The sequence below is a fragment of the Vipera berus genome (genome assembly GCF_964194415.1).
Source record: "Vipera berus genome assembly, chromosome: 5".
In the NCBI taxonomy this organism is placed as follows: Eukaryota; Metazoa; Chordata; class Lepidosauria; order Squamata; family Viperidae; genus Vipera; species Vipera berus.
The window spans coordinates 65,571,015-65,581,767 of NC_138207.1; the positions used below are offsets into that span (position 1 = coordinate 65,571,015).

General features: G+C 37.7%; 1 protein-coding gene across 1 annotated transcript in view; it reads left to right on the forward strand.

Annotated features, from left to right (window-relative positions):
• The window catches only part of MKI67 (marker of proliferation Ki-67), a 29,450-nt gene extending 24,716 nt beyond the window's left edge, over positions 1 to 4,734 (forward strand). The window contains exons 15-16 of the mRNA XM_081328584.1: positions 388 to 3,312; positions 4,593 to 4,734. Coding sequence (XP_081184710.1) covers positions 388 to 3,312; positions 4,593 to 4,723 — 3,056 coding nt within the window. The 3' untranslated portion in view covers positions 4,724 to 4,734. The remainder of the gene's footprint in view (positions 1 to 387; positions 3,313 to 4,592) is intronic.
• Positions 4,735 to 10,753: the final 6,019 nt, after the last annotated feature.

Genomic DNA, 10,753 nt, shown 5'->3' on the forward strand with positions numbered 1-10,753 from the left:
TTTCATAAAAAAATAGGATTTGTATTTTGTTTTGAATGTATACTATAACAGGTAAATGAAGACGTGTTTCTGTTTTATTCATGCAGGAAATTTTTGTCTAGAATTTTACATATTTTAATTTTGATAATGAAAATTATCAAAATAGTGAAAATTCATGAGAACTGTTTTTTAAAAATTAGCAGTGTTCTGTAAACTTAAAATTAATACAAATTTTAGAATATAAATATTAGGACAGTATTCTAAAAAGAAGCTTGTATGTCATTACCGAGATACTTACATAAATGTTAATGCAAAGTAAAAAGAAAGTTACCTCGAACATCAGTTCAAAACTTCATTTTTCTTAATGACTGTGATCTTAAAAATATATTTGAACATGTTTTATTTCAGAGTCTGTGGAAAATGTGCCTGGAAGTTGCAAAGGGAACCTGGAAATTACAGTTGAAAAATCTCAATTTCCAGTAACAAAAAATAACAGTAGTGTTCCAAACCATGTAGGCCATGTTGCATGTAATTCATTTAATGAATTGAAAACAGAGCTCAACAAGGAAACAACCAGAGCAATCTCTCTCTCTGAAAACTACCAGCCAGATGCAATCAGTTCCAAAAATGAAGCCAAAACTGATTTTGTAAATGAAGCAGCTGAAAATTCTGATGCATTAAAAACAGAAAAGCTCAAACCAATTGCTTTGCCTAGAACTAGGAGAAGGAAAATAAATGACTGCAGTTCTGCAGTATATACAAAGACGATTCAGAGACTTACAAGGAATAGATCAACATCAGCTAATTGTGAGCAAATCATTGAGCGTTCCGACAACCATACGGAATTGAATTCATTGCACAAATCTGAAAGCAGTTATACAGTTGAAGCAACCAAATTATCTCAAAGAGCAAGACCAAAGAAGCAGCATGTTGAAACAAATGGGAATATAGAATCTGATAACATAAACCATACTCATGAATTAGAAAAACCTTTAAAGGAAACAGTGGAAAAGCAGCCTGTGAACAGGCGAAAAGCGGCAACTAAAAGAAAAGGAAAAACTGTAACAAATATGGTTTTGGAAGAAAATGGACCAGTTCAAGAAAATGAAAATGATTTAACTGCCAAAATATGTCTCAGGTCTAGAAATGGAAAAAAGAGTGCAAGTGACCTAAAGACCATGTTTGCCAAAGGTAAAACAAATGATACAATGTCAGGGGAAGAAAGTAATAAAAGAAATAAAAGAAGAAAGATTGCTGCAGTACAATCAAGCCCAGAAACATTCATCACAACTTTGAATGAAGATAATAAACAAGGAGGGCAAAAATGTACAATACCTAAAATATGTAAAACCGAAGCTTCAGAAAATAATCTAACAGCAATGGAAGAAAATTTAGTGGAGGAGAAGAAGAAGAAGAAAGTCCATTTTTTCCTTAAAAATGACTTTAAGGCCTCTGAAGAAAAATATACACTTGGATATGAGGGTAATACTTATAAAGAAGAAGAAAGTCAAACTGAAAACATTTGTCACGGGATTCCAAAGGTTCCCTTGGAAAGCATGCAAATTTCTGCAGAGCCCAGTCTGCCCAGAATAGAAAAGCTATCAAAAAAGAATTTGTCTAGCAGAGGCAAAAAATCAGGTTCTAGCCCTTCTGTGGAAAGTGACAGTAAATCAGATGTGGAAGATCACGATTTGATTGTCAGTCTAAAAGAAAATCGGCCCAAAAGGGGTAGACCTAGAAAGATAGTTCAAGTGTTCCCCAAACTTATTTCTTCAGAAAATAACACTTTGGGAGAAAAGGATTCAACAATGAACAAATGCCCTTTATCCCAAGGCAGATGTTCTCTGCCACAAGTTCAAAATGAGAATTTTGAAAAATCTGAAATGTTGCCATTAGAAAATGTGCAAAGTTGTGAAGGGCCCATTCCACCAAAAAGGGTAGTAAAAGGAAATCCATCTAGGAGAGGAAGAAGCAAGCAAGTCAATGAAACATCCGGTAATGAAGAAGCTGATGTCCAAGGCCCAAATCTAGCCACCAGACAAGAGGATAATCAGTCCAAAAGGGGAAGAGGGAAAAGAAATGCTCAAGAATCCTGTTCACTGAAGAGCCAAAAGGTAGTGAAAGAGAATCCACCCAGGCGGGGCAAACATAAAAAAACTATTTCTGGTGACAAATCTACAGATTTTGACAGTCCACAGATAGCCACTATATTAGATCAAAATACAGGTGGTAAAAATGCTTGTCTTGCAAAGGATGATCAATCAAAAGTAAGTAGAAGAACAAGAAACACTGTTGTATCTCAGAAAATCCCTTCTGTTAAAAATGGCACCTGCCATTTGCTGTCATCAAACAAAGGGGAACATTCAGATGAACATCCAAGTGAAGATTTGAAATCAGCAAATAATGCAAAGGAAAATTTCACATACAAGTGTAAAAAAGGAAAAACAGTTCATGAAATTTCAGCAAACTCAGTTTCTTCCAGTAAAAAACCTGAATTTATTGATAATGACGTTCAAGAAAATGGAAAGAAAGATTCAAAAGCCGTATCGAAACAAAGTACATCCAGAAGAAAACGAATAACGCCTTGTGAAACATCAGCAGAAAGTAATGATGAGCTAAGAATTAACAGTAAAAAGAGTCAACCCATAGTAGATATTGTGGGTCCTTTAGAAAATAGTTTTGGAAAAAAGCCCCAGTCAAAGAAGCAAAAAGAAGAAGCTAATATTGTATCGCTAATTTCTCCCTCCCTGAAAGTGAGCATCACTTTGTCACCATTATCTTCTGCTACTGAAAATCAAAGTGGAAACTGCAAAAATTCTATTAGAACAAGGAAGTTAGCAAAACTTTCTGGTACGGGCAATATAATGACACGCTCTCTCAAAGGAGAGTGCATTATTTCAAAAGAAGAGTTTGTTCATGAAACCCAAGATTTGCAGAAAACAGTTATGGCAACTGTGATCAATCAGAGAAGAGGTAGAAGAAAAATTAATAAACTTGAGGCTGCTGTTTCTCCTCTCAAAGAAAAACTTACATTATCTGCAGGCAGTGATAATTCTCCTAATGAACAAACTCTAAACAATGTTTCTAATAATAAAATTTCTTCAAAGGGCAAGGGACCAAAATTTCTTGAAATCAAAAACATGACCCAAAACATCAATCAAAGTAATTCGTCTAATTATGACCAAAATAAAATTCTTAAGCACTCAAACATGCTAGTGCAAAAGAGTTCATCAGAACGTGCCAAAAGAAAAATTAACAATTCAGAAACAATTACCACTGTTAACATGGTGAAAAGTGTAATTCCAGGAAACAAATCAACAGTCTCTAAAACAGGTATGTTCTCTTTCATCTTATTTTTTTATTTATTTTATTTTAATTCCATTTATATCCCGCCCTTCTCCGAAGACTCAGGGTGGCTTACAAGCTTAGCAGTAGCCTTCATTCTATGTATATGCCTGCTTATTAGGGCTTTTACACACACCCCCAAGCGGCATTATTACAAAGTCAGCTTAATTGCCCCCAACAATCTGGGTCCTCATTTTACCTACCTCGGAAGGATGGAAGGCTGAGTCAACCTTGAGCCTGGTGGGATGCGAACCTGCACTAATTGCAGGCAGCTGGTGTTACTTAAGGAGGCATTAGCCCACTGCTCCACCAAGGCTCTGTAAGTTTTTATTCTTTAGAATTAAAAGAGATAATCCAGTAAAGCACAGGTTTCCTTCTGATCTTGTCTTTCTGCTCCCAAATTGTATTTGAATGGGATTTTCAGTTTTGGCATTTTATTTATTCTGGAATCTTAATATCGGTAGAGCGTGATGGTTCAAAAAGGCCGCACCCCAAAAGGTCCACAAACAAGCCCAAACCAATATGCAGGTTTTGCATTTTAAAATTCACTCTGGAACCTTAATATCATTTTTCCAGAAGAATATGCACAGAGTGCAATTGAGAACTGAAGAAGTCAGTCCAGTTGAATACATACTCCACTTAAAAGAGGATTTTTTTCCTTTCTTGGTTATGGATTGGGCATGCAGCTTAGAACTCCCATTTGCCCATAGATGCAGGAACTTTCGGAAGATTCTGAAGGAGCTCTTTTGATAATAGGTCTTTAGTTACATGTGTGCTGTATATATCTTTTTCAATTTTTAATTCTATGGATTATTGAAGGATTATTTTTTTTTGCTCATAGTAATAGACTAAATTGTCCTGCCCAGAAATGCAGCATTCTGTTAACATTCCCAAATAATGCTCTTTTTTAGCGTGATAATTTGTAGATTACAGTTTTCAAAATTCTTGGCACTATAGCGACAATATATTTAAAAGGCATCAGACTGAGTAATACTATCACAGTTTGAATGAGAGAATATAAAATTAATTAGGTATTTTTACTGTTCTGTACATTTTGGGACTTATATTTCCTGGGGCTTTAGAGAAGTAATAGCATGCATCCCTCTTCAGAATGTCTTAACAATGTGCTGAAGGTTTTCTTGAATTGTAATTGATTTTAATCCTACTGGATTATTTCAAAGTTCTGTGTCTGTGTTTGTGTTTACTCCAAATAATCTACTACTCTAGGAATAATTCTTGTAAATATTAGTATCATATTTTTTCCATAGAAAACACTGAAAGTATAACAGTGCAAACAAGAGGAAAAAAGAAAAGGAAAGGAGAGAATACCATTCCGATGACTGAACTGCCAAGAGAAACAGAAGGCAGGACAAGAGCAAGCAAAAGAATAAGAAAATAGATTGTAATATTTGCTCTGGGTGCATTTTTTTAATCTGAAAAATTGTGACCTTAAAACTTTGAAATTGAAATGCTTCAACGTTCACTTCAACTTGACATTGACAATATCTGATGCAAATATTTTGTAAATAGTTTTTCCAATTATTTTTTTAATATTTTTTTGTTTAAAATAATTAAAGGATTAGGAAATTAACTTTTTAACTACTTGATTTGTATTGTCTACAAGCGTTTAAATGCTAATGCTACTGTACTTATGTGTTTCAAAATTAAAAACATACTTAAGCAGCATTGCTTTTTGTGATGATCCAATTGAAGCCAAGGTATTTGCCAAACTAGCATAGGTTGGGCACACTTCTTGGAATCATCCTCATGTTAGCTCTTCTTCCACACTGCATAACTACTGTAATGATTACCAGAACATAGAAATCTGAATTTGTAAAAGCCCAGTGTTTTATCTGTTTAGCACTATGCCTAGTCTTGCTGTTTTGAACAAGAAGGCAAGTCTGGAAGATGTTTGATTAGCAGTTGGGTGCATGATCTACAGTCCTTTTGAAGGGTACGCACCCAGATTAGGAAAAAAAGTAGTTTGTAAGTTTGGATAAACTGCTGGACAGGTTATCATACTGTCAAAGCAAAATGCAGTTAAGTTAGATAGTCTCAGATTCTTATAAATTGGGGGCAACTAACCTTATACAATTCTTTTTTACTTCCCACATGTAGTTTTGTGTGCCAACCTTCAAATCTTCCCAGGACCTTGCTGCCCCATAGCCTTTAAATTCAAGTGTGGTGCTTATCTATTTACCCTTACTTTTTGCTATGCACTAGCTTTTTTAAAAGAAAATATAGAAATTTCAACAATTGGATTGCCTTCACTTAAAACTCATTTTGCAAACTTGAATTTTTACAGTTTTTTACTCAAGGTTCTTGAAGTGGTAAAAGACTTTTCTCTTAACTGGTAGTAAGAAATATTAACTAATTTGCAAATATTTCAGGCTCTGAATATACTGTTATATCATGAGTATTGGTATTGCCTGATGCCTGAATTCTGCTTCGAACATTCCAGGAATAAAACTTCTTGCCCTATTTTTGCATATCCAGAATTGTAGCTCATTCCATTCCTTACCTCTTTTTAATTACACTTTATATTTATATATAAAGTGATGTATAGTGATGTCTAAAATTTTTAATGTTCAAATATTGTATATGTATCTGGTGAATTCATTCCAATTTTGTTCATTTTGTTTCATTTTATCCAACCCTTTTTAATCTGACTTAAATTCTACATGTTACATTGAATTGATTTCTCATTTACCAAACATCTTTAATGAGAAGCACTTGGCAGTTTTAAGCTCACAATCTTTAACATTTACCCATCAGCACCTTTACTTGCTAAGATGGTCATCCATAAATTCAGGAGGTTATTCACCTGTGTCTTTTAAAAATAACTATTGTCAGTAATTTCTGATGAAATGATTTGTACTTTTAAGTCAGTAACCATTGTTCCCATGTGAAGCTTCACAATTTACAATCAGGAACTATATAATTTCTTGGTTTATTTAATTTTCTTTGACTTGCAAGCTGTTTTTGAATATTGCCCAATAAAATTATTAAATTAAACACTGCATTATTAAGTGTAGGATATTCTAATGAAGGATGACATGCCTTGTGTAACTTAATGCTGATGTATCCTAAAGGAGAGAGTTGGGGGAAAATCTCCCATGCATGCTTTCTTAACTATACTGTCGTTTGGTACACCTGATCTAAACCGGCAGCTTCAGTTTTCTTTACATGATTGCAGAGTAACTAATTATCTTACATGCCTTTGCTCTTTGTGCTAGGTCAAATAATCCTTCAAAAGTCATTTCTGTAATATCAGATCTGCATAGATCAGCCTGATATTTTGCCAAGTATTTAGTAAGTTGGCTAGAATAATAATTAATAAAACTTTATTGTCAAAGTACAACATGTGTACATTGAGATTAGCTGAGCCTCTCCCCGTGCTCCCTCCCCCCAACACAGTGACAACAAACCCTCCATCCTACCACACCATGTGAACCAACTACACCACACACCGGCCTCCCAAGTCAATTCTGCATAAGTTCACAGAGATTATATCCCATTCAAAAGCCTAACAGCCCATGGATAAAAGCTGTTCTTCAGTCTGTTGGGGCTGGCTATACTATATCTCCTACCTGATGGTAAGAGAGTAAAGAGATACCGTCCAGGGTGTGAGTTATCCCTGAGAATTTTCCTCAATCTTCCAAGGCAACGAGCCCTGGCAATGTCATCCAGTGGTGTCGGGGGACAGCCCACAATGTCTTGTGCTGTGCTCACTACCCTCTGTAATACTTTCCTGTCCGCGACTGTCAGACCAGCATACCAAACCACAATACCATACAAGAGGACACTCTCTATAGTAGACCGGTAAAAGGGTCATTAGCCGTTGTTCTACCCTGTTCTTCCACAAGACCCTAAGAAAGTGAAGCCTCTGTTGGGCCTTTCTAGCCACCTGGGTTGTGTTAACTTTCCAAGTCAGATCTTCACAGAGGTAGACTCCCAGAAATTTAAAGGAGGAAACTCCACATAGTCCTCCCCGATGTAAAGTGGGGCAGGTTCCTCCTTTTTTCTCCGGAAGTCTAACACCATCTCTCATCTTGCCGATGTTTAGGTGCAAGTTGTTACTACACCATATGGATAGTTTTTGTACCTCCGCCCTGTATGTGGTCTCATCCCCACCTGTAATAAGACCCACCACAGTTGTATCATCTTTGAACTTGATTATCGCAGTGGATGGGTCAGATGATACACAATCAGAACTACAGTCCATCTGAGTAATTTTAAGATAGGAACTTTTCAAGGCCTTATATGATAATAAAGTTGGAAGGGATCTTGGAGGTCATCTAGTCCAACCCCCTGCTCAGGCAGGAAACCCTATACCATTTCAGACAAATGGCTGTCCAGTCTCTTCTTAAAAACAGCTTCTGGAGGCAGGTTGTTCCACTGATTAATTGTTCTGTCAGGAAGTTTCTCCTAATTCTTTTTTCCCCTTAGCAAGCTTTTTCCAGGACTCAGTAGCATTACTGGACATCTGCAGTTAATGATTCTGTTGATATTCCCATTCATTTTTGCATCCCATTCCTATTTCCACAGCCACAGGCTAAGAATTGTTGATTTAACTACTATCTCCACTTAATAGTCATACACATGCAGGTAGACCTCAACTTATGTTGCTAAGCTAAGCAAGACAGTTAAGTGAGTTTTCTCCCATTTTACTACCTTGTCACTGTTCTTTAAGCAAATCACTGCAGTTGTTAAAGTAATAGTTAAGTGGATCAAGCTTCCCCACTGACTTGTCATAACTTCTGAAAAGATGATCACATGACCCTAGGACACTAACCAACATGAGTCAGTTGCCAAGTGTCAATTCTGATCACGTGATCATGGGGATGCTGCAATGGCTGTAAGTGAAAAATGGTCTTCAATTGCTATTTTCAGTGCCACTGTAGTCACTAGACCACGGGTCGGCAACCCGCGGCTCCGGAGCCGCTTGCGGCTCTTTGAGCCATCTCCTGCGGCTCCCATCCGCCCGGTGCGCGCGCACCTCTTCAAATGGGCAGTGGTGCGCGGGCACCTCTCCAAATGAGAGTGGCACCGCCTGTTTGGAGAGGTGCGCGCGCACCTCTCGGAATGGGCGGAGGTGCGTGCGTACCTCCGCGCGAACGGGCAGCGGCGCCACTCTGAGAAAGCTGCCGCGGCACGTTTGCAGGCTGCCGAAAGTGGCAGCTTTGCAGACGGGCCGCGGCAGCTTTCCCAACAAGCGGTGCCGCTGCCCATTCTGAGAGGTGCGCGCGCACCTCTCTGAACGACCGTAGGTGCGCGCGCACCTCCCGAAACCTTTGCAGAGGTGCGCGTGTACCTCCGTGCGAACGGGCAGCGGTGCCGCTCTTTGAGAAAGCTGCCGCGGCAACTAATGCAAATTCATGACTTATAAAAGCTCTCAATAAAAGGTTAATAGCCTATGCTAGGGGTAGGCAACCTTGGCTCTTTTGTGACTCATGGCTGGCTCAGGAATTCTGGGAGTTGAAGTCTACGAGTCATAAAAAAGCCAAGGTTGCCTACCCGTGGTCTATGCCCTCACTAGCATTTTGTCTGAAAGAAGAAAGGGTGGACTCCACTTTAAAAAAAAACAACAAAAAACTTTAGCTAAGGAAATGAACCAATGAATGGTATTGACTGCATCTGAGAATGGCTGAGATACCAAGTTTTTGCTTGTGCTGTTATTTTATTTTTAGGATTGCTGTGATCTGTCTTAAGGGTTCTCTCTGAATTTAGAAGGCCAAATGTGTATTTTAAATAAAAAGTAATTTTAACCAAAGTACTGAATTCTGAGCCAGCAACTTCTGTAAACTTTAGACCAAATTTGTTCAGCCCTGGACAGCTAATAATGTGACCTCACAAGATCATAAACTTTTAACATTATTATATGATTTTTAGCAATATATAACTACATTATATATTTTATATGTGGCTGAAGACAACTCTTCACTCTGCAGCTCAGACAAGCCAAAAGATTGGACACCTGTGCCTGTGTTTTAGACAAAACTCTTGTGCCTCTGCTATGTTCATACCAATAGCAAACTGTTCTTTCAAAGTTGTGTTTCTCAATCTCAGCATGGCTGGCTGTGGAATTCTGGGAGTTGAATTCCACACATCTTCAAATTGCTGAGGCTAGGAAACAGTTTCTAAGAAGATCTTAGATCAGATCAACCACTGCCTCAGTGTATTTAAAAAAGTTAAATCAGGGCAGCTAGACCAAAGTATATTAAACTGAAATGTTTCGCTTCCCATTCAGGAAGATTCATCAGTCAAAACAAAAAAAAATAGTTGTTGGAATGTACCAACTTGCCTCTCCAATTGCTGAGGTTTATCTCCCAAACCTTTCCTATTTTGATTGATGAAGCTTCTGGATGGGAAGCGAAACATTTCCGATTAATATGCTTTGGTCCAATTGCCCTGATTTAACTTTTTAAAATACTTTTGGCCTGGAATGATTGAGTCTTCATTGACACATTGCCTCAATGGAGTTAGTGATCCTGCCTTTGGGAAGAGCCAGTGAACGGCTGGAGTTAGCCTGCAAGGAAGTAGACTGCTCCAGCCCACATGGACAAGAACACTTGAAAAGGAAAGGACCATTTTAAAACAGCAGGAAAATGGAATTGGTGGTTGAACTGGCAATTCAAAAGAGGTAAGGAAGAACTGGTCTCATCTCTAAGGAGTCAAAAACTGACTTCACAGGTTTTCTTTGGGAAGAAGAAAAACATCTTGGGTGTTTTGTTTTATAATAGTATCTAGTTTGTTGTCATTCTATCATAAAACTACTCTTGCTTTACCAGATAAAATGGCCGCTGGAGAGGGTGCAGAAGACCTAAAAATCCAGTTTGATAGGGAGTAAAAAAAGTCAAGATGGCTGTGTGAATGAACCAGTATGGCTTTGCTATCTTGGTTGTATGATTGTGGCTACTCTTGTGATATTTGTGACCAACTGTTATGTATTATTCAGGTGCTCTTAATCTGTTCATCATATTTATATACCTTTAAAAAAAGGCACAACATCAGCACTAGGCCTGGAGTTCGGGCCCTTTTATGACTTGTGGATTTCAATTCCCAGAATTCGTCAGCCAGCATCCCTGGCTGAGGAATTCTGGGAGTTGAAGTCCACAAGTCATAAAAGGGCCAAGTTTGAAGATCCCTGGTCTAATTGGTGCCTTAGTGACGATCATGCCCCATCTGACTTAAAATATTGAAAAGGTGTTCAATTTGAAGAACATTTATTTCAAAAACACTGCAAAGGAAATGCCAGTTTTCAAATTATTTCTAATAACACCTTTTAAACTCGTACTTCATAAAGAATTCTTCAATAATTAAAAAATGGCAAAATGTATGGTAGTACCATAAGACTTGCTGGGAAGTATATTCCAAAGGAAAATGGAGGCAGGGAGCATTCTGGGATATAATAGGTAAGGCATATTCT